The 17,681-nt window shown below is 41.6% G+C and overlaps 1 protein-coding gene across 1 annotated transcript in view; it reads left to right on the top strand.

The window, feature by feature from the left end:
* The first annotated feature begins 742 nt into the window (after positions 1-742).
* The window catches only part of LOC131246219 (uncharacterized), a 29,478-nt gene continuing 12,539 nt past the window's right edge, over positions 743-17,681 (top strand). Inside the window, exons 1-3 of the mRNA XM_058246124.1 lie at positions 743-856; positions 2,047-2,100; positions 3,315-3,447. Of these exons, the coding sequence (XP_058102107.1) occupies positions 2,065-2,100; positions 3,315-3,447 (169 nt within the window). The 5' untranslated portion in view covers positions 743-856; positions 2,047-2,064. The remainder of the gene's footprint in view (positions 857-2,046; positions 2,101-3,314; positions 3,448-17,681) is intronic.

The following is a 17,681-nucleotide window of genomic DNA, read 5'->3' as shown; positions in this document are numbered from 1 at the left end:
GGCTCTCGTCTTCGTCTTCGTGCGACACGTATCTACAGCAGCTATATAGCTGATGTGTGGTACACCAGCCAATCCGCTTCCTCCGATATTTGGGTGGTATGATAGCGGGCTCCACAATATAATTGTTTTAATTTAAGTTATTATATGCCCATTTAAGTCCCTGTGTGTCAAGCGTCATGTGACTCATGTGTATTCAATAAGCTACCCGTATTTATTTATGGACGCGGAGAAAGTTCCTGTAGTAGTAAGCTGTGTGAAGCCCACATGGATTAACTTCACAAATCCATTCGGTCCATTAGTTCTCTGGAATACCCAACAGGGATTACCTTCACAAATCCATTCCGTCCATCAGTTCTGAAAGACCACAGGGAAGGAATTTAAAAATGGGGCGGATCCAAAATTCATCTGGGCTACACCGCACGGTACGGTACGGAAAATTCCAATCCAGACCTTCTTGAAGCCTACCATGATGTTTATATGCTATCCAAACCGTTCATATGGTTATTACCACTCAGATAAACTGTAGACACAAATATCATCCTAATATAAAACTTATGGCCCCCACAAAGTTTCCAATGATAGCTGTTCAATTTCAGCTGTTTCGTGCATTATGGCCCACTTGAATTTTGTATCTGCCTGATTGTTAGATTCCTACCCAATTGTTGTCTTTCAAAATTGATGGACGAAGTGGATTTGTGATGGGAGATCTCTGTGAGCCACATATATCTTCCGACCAAAGCAACTTCCGGTGACTGGGTGCACAGACAATCCGCTCTTGAAACCTCAACCGCAACTTCTCATTCCAACGGCAAGAAAAAAAAAGGGGGGGAGAGAAAAGAAGAAGAAGAAGAAGAAGGTAGAATCTATTTTCTCCATTCTCTAATTTTTAGTTTTCAAGATTCGATACGGAATCTCCAAAAATCAAAATAGATTTTTCTGTTGTTGTTGTTGGAATTCCAAACTCTTTCTTGATGATTTTCGGTTTCTTTCCTCTTTTCCTTCGTTCCTCGAACCCAATCATTCGGCCGATTCAACTCGGTATTCGGGAGACCAAGTTCTGAACAATATCAGGGATATTATCGGTATCGCTGAGCTGGAGATATGGATAATATCGGGGATACTCTGAACAATGCTAGCATCCCAATCTAGGAGTTTCATACATCCCAGGCCCTTGAAGAAACCTTGTCCTTAAGATTGAGATATGAGAAAAAAGGATGTTTTGTGCGACATTGGATAATTGTTTCAGTCCTCCATTAAGAACAATGGAAGAGAATGAAAACAACCTTCAAACTTTCTATGGAGCACAACAAAGACCTGGCAGAAGTACTTTGACATTGAAGGTATCAAACCCAAAATAATTAATTAAGTAAAAGGAGAAATATAAGCAATTTATGATCCTTCTAGTTAGGATATGAGAAACTGGTGGTTTGACGTAAGATTTACTTTCTCAAATAATTGTAGATAAGATCTGGTTTCAATAATGGTAAGGATCTGTTTTTTAATGAATAGTGAAGATTTTATTAGAAAGAGAAAAAGAGGAAAATACAGCATAAGGCTAGCTTATAGAACTAACACAAAAAGGGGCCCAAACAACACAAAAACTATGAAGGATTCACATTCTACCACTTTTCACTTATCATTATCTCTCCCTCCAGCTAGATTATCAGCCCTTAAGTTGGCTGAACGATGAACATGAGAAAAAGACACCAAAACATTAGCGCATAACTCAATGGCTTCTTGTACAATATTCGATTAGTCTCCTTTTAATTGCCAGTAATTATGTGTTTAAGATTTTGGTAAAGATTAGAAGTAATCTTGTTAATCCATAATTTATATAAAATATGATTTGTAATCATTGTTCAGAGTATCCTCAATATTACGATAATATCCCCGATATTATCCATATCTCCAGCTCGGCGATGTTGATAACATTGGTAGTGATACCAATAACACTACTAGTATCCAAAATTTCAGGTTTTGGCGATATATCTCTAAGTATCATTGATGTATCGATATCGCTAATATTTTCAATTGTGTAAATTTTAGGTGTCGCTTGTTTCACCAATGTATTGCCAATATTTTCGACTTTGTAAATTCCAAGTGTCACTTGTATCACCTGTGTATCAGCGATATTTCAGTAATATCACTAATGTATCAATATCGCTAAAAAAATTGTTTATTAAAAAGTGTTTAGATGGATGGATGGATGGATGGATGGGATGGTTGGATGGGTAGCTGGATGGATGGATGGATGGATGTTTGGATGATTGGATGATTGGAAGGGATGGGATGGGATGGTTGTATGGGTAGCTGGATGGATGGATAGATAGATGGGATAGATGGATGTTTGGATGATTGGAAGGGATGGATGGATGGATAGGATGGTTGGATGGATGGATGATTGGATGGATAGACGGGGTGGATGGACAGTTGGATCATCATGCATGTGTATTGTGTTTATATGCTTATTTATGCATGGATGTATAATGCATTATGCGTGTTTGCTTGTTAATTGGTTTAATGAGATATAAATGATTGCTTTGTTACTATTGGATTGATTTCTTACGAAACACATACTTTTAGGCCCCAATAAATGGAAACTTATTATGTATGCATTCTTTTTGGAATTTTTTGATTCCTAAATATTCAAATATGTGTGCTTTAGCATCTCCTGAAGTTTTACTGAAAAATTCCAACGTTTTCCCCAATGTTTCCCCGCATTTCCAGAAATCGACAATATTTCAGCGATATTGATATTGTTTCTGTATCCCCGGCTAGCGAAACTTGTAGCGATATCGATACTTTGAACACTGGATGGTAGAGAGTGGCATTTATTTAATATATGGGAAAGGAGTAACTAGTTTTGGTTTTGAATAATGATTTACGGAGATCATGTGGAGGTTTAACAAGGCAAGTGCAGTGAACATTGGTGAATGTTAAAAAATATGGGAGTTCGCAGCCCCTTGAAGTGGCATTAATAACTTAGTCTTTTGTGAGTTTATTTTTATAGTTTTACTATGTGGGTTCATTACCAGACTGTTATTAGGAATGCCTCATATTGGTGTTTTAACTGTTTTATACTTTTATTTTGTGGCTTCCTTGTTCACGTTGACTTGAGGAAGTCAGCATGTATATTTACTTTTCTTGTTGTTTGCTTTCCTTGTTTTTTCTTCCTTTTTTCTTAATAAGATACTCTGCTTATAAAAAAAAGACAAACTATTGTCTAAATTCATGAGAGATGAACTGTAGTATGAAAATGTTCTCAAGTCGATGTTCTGATGATTGTTTCTTTTTTCTTTTCTATGTGTTTTCAGGGCATTGGTTGCATTGGTACTACTTCAAATTTCAATCCAAGGCTGTTCATGTCTTGTTGTTGCAACCTACCAAGCATGAAAATTCTCATTATAAACAGTTCTCCTGGGAAACATATCACAGTTGCCTTTCCAGGTTATTTCGAGATTTAGACTTTATTGTTTGACTATAATAGATTTCTTGCTGTGAGTAAAAATCGATAATTTGGCGCTTTCTCTCTCTCTCTCTCTCTCTCTCTCTCTCTCTCTCTCTCTGTTTTTTATTTCTCTCTCTCTCGGTTTTTTATTTCTCTCTCTCTCGGTTTTTTATTTTCATTTTTTATTCGTATGATAGGTGGGCCAAAACGTAATATGGCCTTTGTCTTGCAACTTGCAGAGGTTTTGGTAGTTCCTTTTCATTTGATTAGAGGTTCATTAGTCCAGTGCCCCCCTGCTCACCATGCCCAATGTGATAATTTATAATTAACAATGACCACAGAACCTCCGGTTATAGTGTTGAGGACTATTAGCCCTTTATTCTTTACGTTGAGACCAAATAGTTAATTAGATGTTTAATTTATGATAATCTAACCAAGAGTCTCTTTATTAATAATGAAATGGCCTACCTTGATTTGGTGGAAGGTTTTGCATGAGTAGTCCACCTAATTGCATAAGCTTGGATGCCTTTATTCATACATGGAGGTGCAAAACATGGCTGATTGTATAAATCATTCATCTAATAAGCTAAAAACTAAAACAAATTTGCATTTTCACAAACAGCAAGAAAGGATAAGGAAATTTACCTAAACAATGGATAATTACCCTTTAGCCTTCGAAAAAAAAAAAAAAAAAAATCCTGATTTTTAGAGCCCAGTTGGTGTTGTAGATAACCAGCCAGTGGTTCAATTTGGCTAGAAACTCTAATCAGTTTACCATGTTGCGTGGCCTAATCCTGTGTTTTATCATCTGGAAATTATGGCTGGAAAGGGATAGGTGCAAGTTTGATGGGAAAACGGTGAATGTTTATGGGGTAATCTCCCATGTAAGAAGAAGGATGATGGAAATAGGGGGATTGATTTCCCCATCTAGAGACTGTTCTTATGTGGATGCACTCTCTTTGATGGCCTTAAGAGTCCAATCAAAGAGAGCTGCGCCCGGGAAACTATGCTTGACCAAATGGGTGTAGCCAAAGTAGTGGTGGGCGGTTAGTTGCATGATCTTTCTAATCCCACCACTGCTCCCTCTTTGAATCATGCTTGGGAATCGTGCCTCAGCTTCCGATTCCTAGCTGTTTATACTTGCTAGCATTTTGAAATAGGTGCTTCCCTGCTCCCGCATCCAAATCTATTGTTCCTTCGTTTTGCACTTTGTGCAACTATCGGTGGATGTAAGTTGTTACTGAATGTAGATGGGTCTTCCTATGGAAATTCAAGCTTGGGTGGGGGAGGGGAATTCTGTAGGGACCATAGAGGCAAGATGATTTTTGCATTTCACCACCACTATGGCATGGTGTCGAATTTGATGGCAAAACGTTGAGCGATGCTAAGATAATTATCCAGTATGGGATTGGTGAATTGTAAGTAGAGAGTGTTTCTAAAAGTGTGGTGGATGGTATATTGTCAAATGCCAATCCTCGAGAATCTTGTTATTGGCGGAAAAGAATGAGGAAAGAGCTATCATCCATAAGATTGAAGCTCTCTCATGTATATAGGGAGAGCAATTCAGTGGGGCTCATCAAATGGTCTGAAACTCTAAACCAGTGTTTTAAATGGAGATGCCGGTTGTGCTGGTTTTGATGGGGACCGCCCACTCCCCACTAATACCCGAGAAATAACTACCAATGTTTTAAATCGCGCGTAGCGTATTATGTAGTGTTCAGCCCCCTATAGCGTGTAGCATAAGCTACGTCGCATGTAGCGTAAGCTACATGATACTTCTATTTTTTATATGAAAAAATAGAAAACATATAATAAATAGTAAGAATAAATATGATCTAGTCTGGGTTGTGTAGCTGGTATGTCATAAGAGAATCCTTAGTATTGACAATTTGCAGAGAAGGGTCATGATCCTTCCTAATATTTGTTTGATGTGTATGGATAGTGAGGAGTCAATTGATCACCTCTTCATCCACTGTTCCTTCACCGGAAAGGTGTGGAGCCACTTCTTATCTTTGTTTCAGACGGATTGGGTGATGCCGTTGTCAGTGGGGAATCTTCTTTGGGCATGGCATGGTGGAGTGGGAAAATCCAGAAAAGCAATTTGGAGATTGGTCATTATGGCCGTGTTTTGGGCTATTTGGGAAGCTAGAAATGGGCGTTGTTTTAGAAATGTTTGGGTGGGGGCTGATGAGGTTATTAGAAAAGTTAAAGTTCTAATAGAGGTTTGGGCTATCTATGTAAAGGCCGCTTCAGCCGCTCCTCTTGTTTGCTTTTGTCTGTTTGGTGTTTTATTCTTAGCACGTTTCTTGCGATCTTTTTAGTGAAGTGGTTGTTATCTATCAAAAAAGAAAATTGACCGACATATGACCCATGTGTGTATTGCCAAATTCGGACACACTCATCATTACTTGAAGTTGACTTTGGGACACAAGTAGTATAAGAATATGAAGCAAATACAGCCCTAGAATTTCGTGTCCACTACTAATCATTCCCCTGGTCCACAAATCAATACAATGAATAGGAAAGAAGGTAACATAATAATTTAGTTGACAACAAATTAATTAGGTAGAATTAAGTCACAAGTGGGAGAACATTAGGTAACTAAAAGGAAGAATTGAGCTAATAACTCTAGAGCAGGATCATCATGATGCAGGACATGAAATTAAATATGACATGCAAGAGCTCAAGCTTTAGATTATACCAATTTTAAACAATCACAAAATTCCACATCCTATATACGATCAAATATTCAAAAAGGGGAATATATGGGGGTCCAAGCCCACACAATTTTAGGGCTGGATTAAATTAAAATTATAAACCAAGCAAACCCAAAAGATTGTTAGAGTCATCCATTCTTGCAAAGGATTGTTCCCTAATTCAAGAGATTCACCAAGTTTCAATTTTGGGGAAAATCTAAGGTTCGAAAATTGGAAATAATTAGGATTTGGGACTCTTAGGGTTAAGGATCTGGATTAAGGGGTTTGATTTTAAGTCTAAAGAGAAGGAAAATAGAGGAAAACAAAACCTGAGATGAATCACATGCGCTGGACAGTAGATGGCCCTGGGCGCACGTGCATGTCCAATCGTCCGCACGTGTGTGGGGCCTACAAAGTCAGAAACTGACTTCTAGGCTAGGATCGGCCAAGGTAGGACTGCTTCCATGCCAAATTTCGTGTTGATCTGATCCATGGTTTGTGCGTAGTACTCCGCCGAAGTTTCAGCCCCTCAGATGGGCCAAAATCTGAAATCTGAAATCTGCTTGTGCCCTGCTGTAGAAGAGAACTTGGGTACGAGAGAGGGTGAATCTGAAGATGGAAAGGATGTAGAAGATGATGGATGTGGGGTGTAAAGAGGTGGGGGTGATTTGGAATGGGTGTGGCTTCACACTATGGTAATTAGCCCTTCGAGGAAGGGAGGGTTTCGCACCCAATTTGATTCTTCAACCCAAAGAGATAGAGAGGAAGAAAATGCAACAATTTTATTCATAAACTTCATACCAATACCTACATGGGGCTGCTTTATTTATAAGAAAACCCTAAACCCCAAAAGACAATTTTATCCTTGCGCCATGTGTGCGCATTAATACCAAAACTTAAAGCAAATAAATACTAAGCAATAAAAACCATTCATGAAGTTTCTAATAACAAAAGTAATTAAAACTAAAAATCCTAGATCATCTAAAGTAGTGGGCCACGATCATGAGATCCGATGGTAGAATCTATGTGATGATCGGGTCCACTCCAAAGCCTTATAACGCGTCCCCTAACTATGAGGCTCTCCAAAGGTGTTGTCGTCGATCTAGATTGAAAGTAGGGCCCACCTCCTCCTTAAATATGTGCGTAGGGTGGGGGGCGTGTGCATGATGTCCCCATCAACTCTCCCCGGCTGCAAAGGTTTCACCATCGCCGAAACAAAACTTTTGAAACACTCTAAGATGTTTAGATCAAGTCTCTGAAGCTCCTCCTCAGTGAGCCACGTACTGTCTGAAGCTGGGCGTGACTTCCGCTTGACAAGGAACTTTTGAAAGCCGCCGTCCAACGTCAATACTATCTGATGGTCTAGAATATCCTTTATCTCCTCTTTGGGTGTGGGAAGGGTAGGCATGGGAGGTAGAGGCTGGGAAGATGGGTCAGAAAGGGGCCATGGGTTAAGGAAAAGGTCTGGGGAATCAGGATGGTTAGGTGAAAGGTCGGACAATGTATCAGTGGTCCCCTGAAATGCAACTAGATCCTCCACATTGAATGTGGAACTAATTCCTATGGAAGGTGGAGGATCTACCATATATGCATTGGGATCGTTTCGTTTTATAATTTTGAATGGTCCAGCGCTACGTGCGTGTTATTTCCGAACAGCTCCCTGAGGATACTACTTTGGCTTGATGTGGACCATCACAAAGTCCCCTACATTGAATTCCTTGAATCGTTTATGTTGGTCTGTAGAAAATTTGTACTGTTCATTATTAATATTGATCTTTCGCCTGATTTCTTGATGCAATGAATGAATATGATGTCAAAGGACTCTGTAGACTCTGATGGCCTATGGGACAGAGACATTAGGATAAGATCAATAGGTTTCCTAGGTTTATAACTAGTAACGACTTCAAAAGGACTTAACCTATGGTTCTATTGACATAACTATTAAATGGAAACTTGGCGATAGGTGGTGCAGTGTCCCACGTCTTGGTGTGCTCCCTTACTAAACACCTGAGTAAATTTCTTAGGCTCCTGTTGACCACCTCGGTTTGACCATCAGTCTGAGGGTGGTAGGCAGAAGAAAATTGGAGCCTAGTACTCATCATATGCCATAGTGTCTTCCAAAAATAACTCATGAACCGCACATCACGGTCAGACACTATGGTTTTGGGTAACCCATGAAATTTGACATCCTCATTGAAGAACAATTTGGCAACATGAGATGCGTCAGAAGTCTTCGAACAAGGGATGAAGTGCACCATTTTAGAAAAATGGTCCATGACAATAAATATGGAATCGTGTTTTCGAATGGTCTTGGGAAGCCTAAGCATGAAGTCCATATTGATGTCCTGCCAAAGGGCAAATGGAACTGGCAAAGGTGTGTATAGCTCTGTATTTTGCTTTTTCTACTTTGCCAGTTAACAAGTACGACGCTGTCCTATAATTTTGGCAACGTCTTGCTTGAGGCTTGGCCAATAGAATCTATCCCCCCACCAGGGCAATGGTCTTGTCTCGACCAAAATGACCTACAACCTATCCTGAATGTAACTTCCAGACAAGAAAATCGTGGAGGGAGGTGCGAGGTATGCACAAACGGTCACTCCTAAACAAATATCCGTCCAATATCAAATACTCACTGCTAGCTCCTGATGGATTCTCTAACAACGATGCGTACACAACTCCAAAATCGGAGCACTCGGAATAATCTTCTCTGACACGCTCGAGCCCCATGACTTTGACACCATGGAATTGAGTAACGCGAATCAACGACTCAACGCGTCGGCAGACTTATTCTCTACACCGGCCTTGTGCTTAAGCATAAAAGTGTTCTCTTGAAGGAACTGAACCCACTTGGCGTGCCTAGGATTTAATTTCTTTTAAGAGTTCAGATGTCTCATGGCCTCGTGATCTGAGAACAAGACAAATTCTTGCAGCAATAGATAATGATGCGAGTGGTGCAACGATTGCACTACCGCATAGAATTCTTTGTCACAGGTGGAGTATTTTTGTTTCACCTCATTCAATTTCTCATTAAAAAAGGTGATAGGGTGCCCTTCCTGACTAAGTACTTCTTCTATGCCAACTCTTGATGTGTCGCATGCGACGTTAAAAACTTTTGAAAAATTCGGAAGTCGCATGACTGGAGCGTCAGTTATCTTGACCTTTATCTCCTTGAAGGCCTTTGAGGCTGCCTTCGTCCATTGAAACTCTCAATTTTTTTTTTTATGCAATCCGTGATGGGAGCCATAATGGAACCGAAGCCTCGAATGAACCGTCTATAGAAGGTGGCCAAGCCGTGAAAGCTGCGCACCTTGTGAATACTGCGCAGTTCAGGCCAATTGATGATGGCCTTGACCTCCTCCGGATCCGCCGACACTCAGATGACACAACAAAACTTAAGAAGATAACACTGCTAGACATAAACGCACACTTCTTTAGGTTAGCGTACAATTTTTTGGTTCTAAGGATCCCACAGACCTGCCTCAAATGGTTGAGGTGTTGTTCCTTGGTCATACTATAAATCAGGATATCATCAAAGTAGACAAACAGGAACTTCCTCATAAAGGGCCTCAACACTTGGGTTATAACACGCATGAAGGTACTCGGGGCATTAGTCAGCCTGAAAGGCATAACTAGCCACTTGTATAGCCTATCCTTTGTCTTGAAGGCCGTCTTCTACTCGTCGCCAAGGCGTATACGGATTTGGTGATAACCACTTTTGAGGTCAATTTTTGAGAAGATAGTAGCATTGGCCATTATGTCCAACATGTCATTAAGACATGGTATGGGAAACCGATACTTGATTGTGATTTTGTTGATGGCTCTACTATCAACACACATCCTCCATGTGCCATCCTTCTTAGGTGTAAGAATGGCGGGCACAACACACGGGCTCATGCTCTCTCGAATGAAACCCTTTTCTAAGAGCTCGTCAACCTGCCTCTTCAACTCTGCATGCTCTTTTGGGTACATTCTGTAATGAGGGAGGTTTGGTAGAGTCGCCCCAGGGACTAAATCAATGGTGTGCTGTATATCCCTTATAGGGGGAAGCTCATCCTGTAGATCATCAGGAAAGACATCATGAAACTCATCCACTATCGGAATGACCTCAGTGGGTAACTCTATACTAGCCTCTGGTGCACTCTCCCTAGCCATAAGGGCGTACACCATCGAGTCTGATTCAGTCTCTCGCTCAAAATCTTTAGCATTTAGAATATGGAGAGGCTTAGACTTGGACTTCAATTCCTTCATTTTCTTCGAGCCGCTCACACCATTATGTGGTAGACTCCTTTCCAGTCGTATTCTTGGGTGAAACTGGGTTTAGCTTAACTTTCTTGCCCTCAAACCAGAATGTACACACATTCAAACGACTAAATATGGTGACATCCCTGTCATAGATCTAGGGCCTACCCAAAATGATATGGCCAACATCCATGGGAACAACATCACACTAGAGTTTGTCTTTATATGATCCAAACTGAATAGGAACAAGACAACGGTGTGAGACTGGAATGGAAGTCTCATCAACCCAAGACACTCTATAGGGTTGGGGATGGGCTTCAAGCTTCAAACCCAAACGACTTTCAGTGCCAGTGGACGCCACATTGGCACAACTACCACTATCTACGATCATCTTGTAATTCTTATAACCACATTTTGCGTAGGTATAGAAGATCGTGTTGCGGCGCCAATCATCGGTATTTTTTGATTGTGCAAAGGCGCAACGAACAACTACAAGTGTCACAGTCTCTTGCGCTCCCTCTTCCTCATTATTAGGGATCTCCACTGGCTTGTATTCTTCCTCCTCACTGTCAGTTTCTGGGGGCACTACTTCTACTTGCCCATTAATAAGGAACACCTTAGTGCCCTCTTTCGTGCCACACTGGTAAGCAAAATGACCAAACCCTTGACATCTAAAACACCTAGTCGCATCGCTTCTACGCGAGCTAGACCCAACAACTCTTTTATCCTTATCATCCTTCGGCCTAGACTGAGAACTACTGGAAGGCTTGTATTGATATCCAGTGCTAAGCTTAGCCTTAGAAGGGTTGGCCTTAGCGCTAGAATTACGGGACTCAAACTGCCTTCCCATAGATGCCTTGAGGTATTGCTTGACCTCCAACACCACTTGATACATCTATTCAAGAGTGTCTATGTCTTTGGCGAGTAACTCTCTCATAATGTCAGAATGGAGGCCCATCTTAAATCGAGCAAGAGTGAGTACGGGATCCTCCTCAACATCACACTGGGTCAAGTACTCTTCGAACTTCTCAATGTACTCGGCCACACTCATGGAACCTTGTCGAAGAGATTGCCAATCTTCAACCAACCTCAAGTGATAAGAGAAATGTAGGTATTTCTCTTTTAGAATTTCTTTCATTTCTTCTTAATGGATTATTGGGGGTTCTCTCAACCTTTTTTTCTTTCGTTCCACAGTAGTTCAAAACCTCTTTGCTTGGCCTACAAGCTTCATCTTGCTAAATTGGACTCGGCGACCATCTGACATGTCGTACCACTCAAAATAGTGGTCCATATCTGCTAATCAATCTAAAAAAATCTCACGGTCCAATTGGCCATTAAACGTAAGGGCATCTACCCTAACTCCCTTGAGGAGTTGCGCATTTGGGTCATAACATTCACGATGCCCCTCGCGGGGTGGGTACAGGGGTGCGCACCCACGACCATTTCCTTGGCCACTCTCATTCCCTTGTCTCTCCTCTTGACCACTTGCCTGAGATTGGGTATCTTCACCAATGGTGGTGTTTGCTTGGGTTTCAACTTGATGGACGCGTGCATCTAATTGGTCCAAACGATTATTAACCTGTTGTGAAGATGCTTTGATGCTTGCATCCTTGGCATCTAACTTTTGGGTTATTCTCCTAAGAGACTCGGTAAGTTGCTCGGTGTTCATGATGGGGTGCAGACCAAAGCCGCGTCCAGTACGTGTGGGCATGCACTACACAACTCAAGGGGTCCTAAGATGCAACTATATGCGCCTAGACTCCACTATATGCACTATAATGACATTAGATGATCCTATAGGACGCTATATGAACGAAATTACGCAACTCTACAAAAATCCAGCAATATAGCTATCAAAATAAATGGATAACAGAAAATTCAGCAATGTGAATTGCTAACTTTCTGATAACAGAAATTTCAGCAGCTTATATCATGAATTATGGACCTCTAAACAGCCCTAAATGAATGAGTGTGGTACATTAAAAATAAAAATAAAATGAACTAACCTCTAATCATGCATTCTATTCCCCTATGAAAAACTTGTCTCTGATACCCAATTTGATGCAGGACATGAAATTAAATATGACATGCAAGAGCTCAAGCTTTAGATTATACCAATTTTAAAAAATCACAAAATTCCACATCCTACACACGATCAAATATTCAAAAAGGGGAATCTGTGGGGGTCTAAGCTTACATAATTTTAGGACTGGATCAAATTAAAATTCTAAACCAAACAAACCCAAAGGATTGTTAGAGTCATCCATTTTTGCAAAGGATTGTTCCCCAATTCAAGAGATTCACCAAGTTTCAATTTGGGAAAAAATCTAGGGTTCGAAAATTGGGAATAATTAGGATTTGGGACTCTTAGGGTTAGAGATCTGGATTAAGGGGTTTGATTTAAGTCTAAAGAGAAGGAAAATAGAACCTGAGATGAATCACATGCATTGGACAGCAGATGGCCCTGGGTGCACGTGCGTGTCCAACCGTCCACATGTGTGTGGGACCCACAAAGTCAGAAACTGACTTCTAGGCTAGGATCAGACAGGGTAGGACTGCCTCCATGCCAAATTTCATGTTGATTCGATGCACAGTTTGTGCATAATACTCCGTTGAAGTTTCAGCCCCTCAGATGGGCCAGAATCTGAAATTTGCATATGCCCTGCTGTAGAAGAGAACTTGGGTATGAGAGAGGGTGAATTTGAAGATGGAAATGATGTAGAAGATGATGGAGGTGGGGGTGATTTGGAATGGGTGTAGCTTCACACCACGGTAGTTAGCCCTTCGAGGAAGGGATGGTTTCGCACCCAATTTGATTCTTCAACACAAAGAGATAGAGAGGAAGAAATCGCAGCAATTTTATTCATAAACTTCATACCAATACCTACATGGGGCTGCTTTATTTATAGGAAAACCCTAAACCCCAAAAGACAATTTTACCCTTGCGCCATGTGCGCGCATTAATACCAAAACTTAAAGCAAATAAATACTAAGCAATAAAAATGGGCCTTGAACATGAGATCCAATGGTAGAATCTATGTGATGATTGGGTCCACTCTAAAGCCCCATAACGCATCCCCTAACTGTGAGGCTCTCCAGAGATGTCGTCATCGATCCGGATCAAAAGTGGGGCCCACATCCTCCTTGAATATGTACGTAGGGTGGGGGCTGTGCACATGATGTCCCCATCATATCAGCCAATTTAATTCGATGTGGAAGGCAAAAATATGAAAGAAAGTATCTTTCCGTCCAGTCATGTGATCGGTGGCACCGGAATCAACGATCCATGACTTAGAAGCATGGGATGCGGGCCTAGATTAGCTTGCAGGTATACTTGGTGGATCACTCGAATTACCGACAAATGGAGAAAGATGAAGACTGGAAACCTCCCAATTAAGCTCATTGATGATAGTGGATTTTGAGTTAGTAGAGGGCTCTCCCCAATCTTTCGGTATTGTCAGCACTATCTTTAACAATTGGCATGTGTGCTAGCACTTAGATAGCTAAGCTTCCACATGCCTTCTTCTTCCTTCATGAGTCAACCTGCTTGACATGACAGTTAGATTAGTTTGGCCTGCCTATAGGTCCTTGTCTAATTTGGTTTTGAAAACATTGCTCCAAACACATGAGTTTGATTGTATAGTCTTGGTGTGCCTGCAATTCATCTAAAGGAAATAAAAACATGTGCATGAAAGGAAAAGAGCATCAAGTCTAAGGGATTTGTTTGGAGCAATTTTTCAAAGTTGTGTTTAATTTGTTCAAAATAAGAGTCTAAACACCCATTTAGGTCAACAAACTTGTCTTGTATAGTCTGGATAGCTAGTTTGGACACTCTGTCTTGAATACTATGTTGTAAACACCTTGGAATAGGAAAAGATCACTTGACACATCTATCACATGTGTACATTAGCACATTGGGTTGCTTTTAGATCGATGGTGGCACATGTCGCACGTGAGGTGCTTGAAGATTGATCTTAGAACATTTGACGTGTGGAATGCTTGAAGATGGATGATGGCATACGCGGCGCTTCGCACACTGATGCACTAGCACATGTGTCACATGTCAGGAACTTGCACGTCAAATGTGACACATGGAGAAAAGGTTGAATATGGCACATATGGGGTGCTTGAAGGTTGAATGTGACATATATGAGGGCGCTTGAAGGTTGTTTGTGGCACATGTTTGATGCAGGACATGAAATTTTAAACATGATATGCGAGATTCGAAGCTTTCGGTCATACCAGTTCAAAACGATCACACAAAATTCCACATCCCACATAAAGTCAAACACTCAATCAAGGGGAATCTATGCGGGTCTAGGCTTACACATGCTAGGGCTGGATCAATTAAAGTTATAGACCAAACAATGCTCAAAGGAGAGTAAATTCATCCACACATGCACATAAATATTTCCCCAACCCAAGGGATTCACAGGTTTCAATTTGGGGAACCCTAGGGTCGTAGAAAAGGGCATAAAAATTGGGATTTAAGACAATCTAGGGTTAGGGTTAGGGAAATCAAGTAAGAGAGGAATGAAAGAGAAGAGAGAGTGAACCTGAAACCAGGCCACACGTGTGGACAACAGGCTAGGCCTAACGCACGTGTGCTGAGGGCTGTCCGCACGTGTGTGGGGTCCACAAACCCAAAAAATCCCAACTTGGGTTTGGTTGGCTAGGGCTGGGCCACACAACCACCAAGTTTCAGCCTGATTTGCGTTCCGGTCCACGCGTATTGCTCCGCCGAAGTTTTAGCCTTCTTGCAGGGCCGGATTCTGGAAATCTATTGTAGGAAAGGATTGACTGCAAAATAACAATGGATTTGAAGGTTGGATAGCTGTAGGAAAAGATGAATATGGATGGTACGAGATGGGGGCAATCGGGATGGGTGTGGCTTTGCACCACAGTAGTAGCCCTTCGAAAAAGGGAGGACTTCATACCCAATTAGGTTTTCACAACTCAGAAAGGAGCAGGAAAAACGCAGAAATTTTATTCCAATCATCAATGAGAAAAAAAAAGACTACAAGGGGTGCCTATTTATAATAAAATCCTATACCTCAAAACTCGCGCCATGTGCGCACTTTATTACTTGGAGACGAAGTAATAAAAAATAACTAATCAAAGCAATTTAAACCGTCCATGATATTCCTAATAACAATAATAAGCAAAACCTAAAGTACTAGATTATTTAGAATAGTAGGCCACGATCATGGGAACCCATAGTGGGATTCACATGACGATCGGGTCCACTCCAATGAATCAAAACACAGTCCTCTAACTAGGAGGCTTTTCCTAGACGTCGTCATCGATCCAGATTGATGGTGGGGCCCTCCTTCATGCGTACGTGCGTAGGGGGGAGGGGGCGTGTGTGCGCGCGTGATGTCCCAATCAACTCTCCCAGGCTGCGAAGATTTCGCCACTGGCGAAACAAAATTTGTGAACCGCTCCAAGATATCAGGATCAAGTCTCTGAAGCTCCTCCTCAGTGAGTCACGTATTGTCTGAAGCTGGGCGTGACTTCCACTTGACCAGAAACTTTTGAAATCCACCGTTCGATGTCTGTACTATCTGATGGTCCAGGATATCCTTCATCTCCTCTCTGGGTGTGGGAAGGGTAGGTATGGGAGGTAGAGGCTGGAAAGAAGGATCGAGAAGAGACCATGGATCAAGGAACAGGTCTAGGGAATCAGGATGATTGGGCGAAAGGCCGGACAATGTATCAGTGGTCCCATAAAAATCAACTAGATCCTCCACATTGAATGTGGAACTAATTCCCATGGAAGGTGGAAGATCTATCACATACGCATTGAGACAGTTTCGTTTTATAATTTTGAATAGTCCAGCGCTACGCGTGTGTAATTTACGAACGGCCCCCTGAAGGTACCGCTTGGGCCTGATGCGGACTGTCACAGAGTCCCCTACATTGAACTCCTTGAAATGTTTATGTTGGTCTGCTGAAATTTTGTAACGTTCATTACTACTATTGATCTTTTGCCTGATTTCTTGATGTAATGAATGAATGTGATGTGCAAAGGACTCTGTAGACTTTAATGGCCTATGGGACAGGGATATAGGGACAATATCAATAGGCTTCCTAGGTTTATACGTCCCAAACTAAATAGGAACAACATCACACTAAAATGTGTCTTTATATGATCCAAACCGAATAGGAACAAGACAGCGGTGCAAGATTGGAATGAAAGTTTCATCAAACCAAGACACTATATAGGGTTGAGTATGGGCTTCAAGTTTGAAGTCCAGACGGCTCACAGTGCTAGTTGATGCCATGTTGGCACAACCATCGCTATCCACGATCATCTCGCAGCTCTTATCACTACATTTTGTGTTAGTATTGGAGATCGTGTTGCGGCGCTAATCGTCGGTATTCTTTGCTTGTGCAAAGGCGCAACGCTTAACCGCAAGGGTCGCAGACTCTTGCGCTCCCTCTTTCTTATCACTAGGAGCTTCTGTTAGCTCATATTCTTCCTCCTTACCGTTACTTTTTGGGGCATTACTTCTACTTGCCCCTCAATAAGGAACACCTTGGTGCCTTCTTTCGTGCCACACTGGTGGGCAAAGTGACCAAACCCCTGTCATCTAAAACACCTAGTCGCCTCGCTTCTGCGCGAGCCAGATCCGACAACGTCTTTACCCTTATCATTCTGGGGCCTAGACTGAGAGCTACCGGAAGGCTTATACTGATATCTAGTGTCAATTTTATCCCCAGAAGGGTTGACCTTAGCGCCACAATCACGAGACTCAAACCGCCTTCCCGCAGATGCTTTGAGGTATTGCTCGACCTCCAATACTGCTTGATACATCTGTTCAAGAGTGTCTATGTCCTTGGCGAGCAATTCTCTCCTAATGTCAGAACGGAGGCCCGCCTTAAATCGAGCAAGAGTGAGTACAGGGTCCTTATCAACTTCACAATGGGTCAAGTACTCTTTGAACTTCTCAATGTATTCAGCAACACTCATGGAACCTTGTCGAAGAGACTATCATTCCTCAACCAACCTCAAGTGGTAAGAAAAAGGGAGGTATTTTTCCTTAAGAGTTTTTTTCATTTGTCCCCAATGGACTATTGGGACCTCCCTCGAACTTTCTTTCTTTCGCTCTAAAGTAGCGCGAAACCTCTTTGCTTGGCCCACAAGCTTCATCTTGGCGAATCGGACTCGACGAGCATCCGATATATCATACCACTCAAAATAGTGGTTCATATCTGTCAACCAATCTAGAAAAGCTTTACGGTCCAAGTAGCTATCAAAAGTGGGGGCATCTACTCTAACTCCCTTGAGGAGTTGC

Source organism: Magnolia sinica, chromosome 5 (assembly GCF_029962835.1).
Source record: "Magnolia sinica isolate HGM2019 chromosome 5, MsV1, whole genome shotgun sequence".
Lineage (NCBI taxonomy): Eukaryota > Viridiplantae > Streptophyta > Magnoliopsida > Magnoliales > Magnoliaceae > Magnolia > Magnolia sinica.
This window is presented reverse-complemented; position numbering and strand designations above follow the sequence as displayed.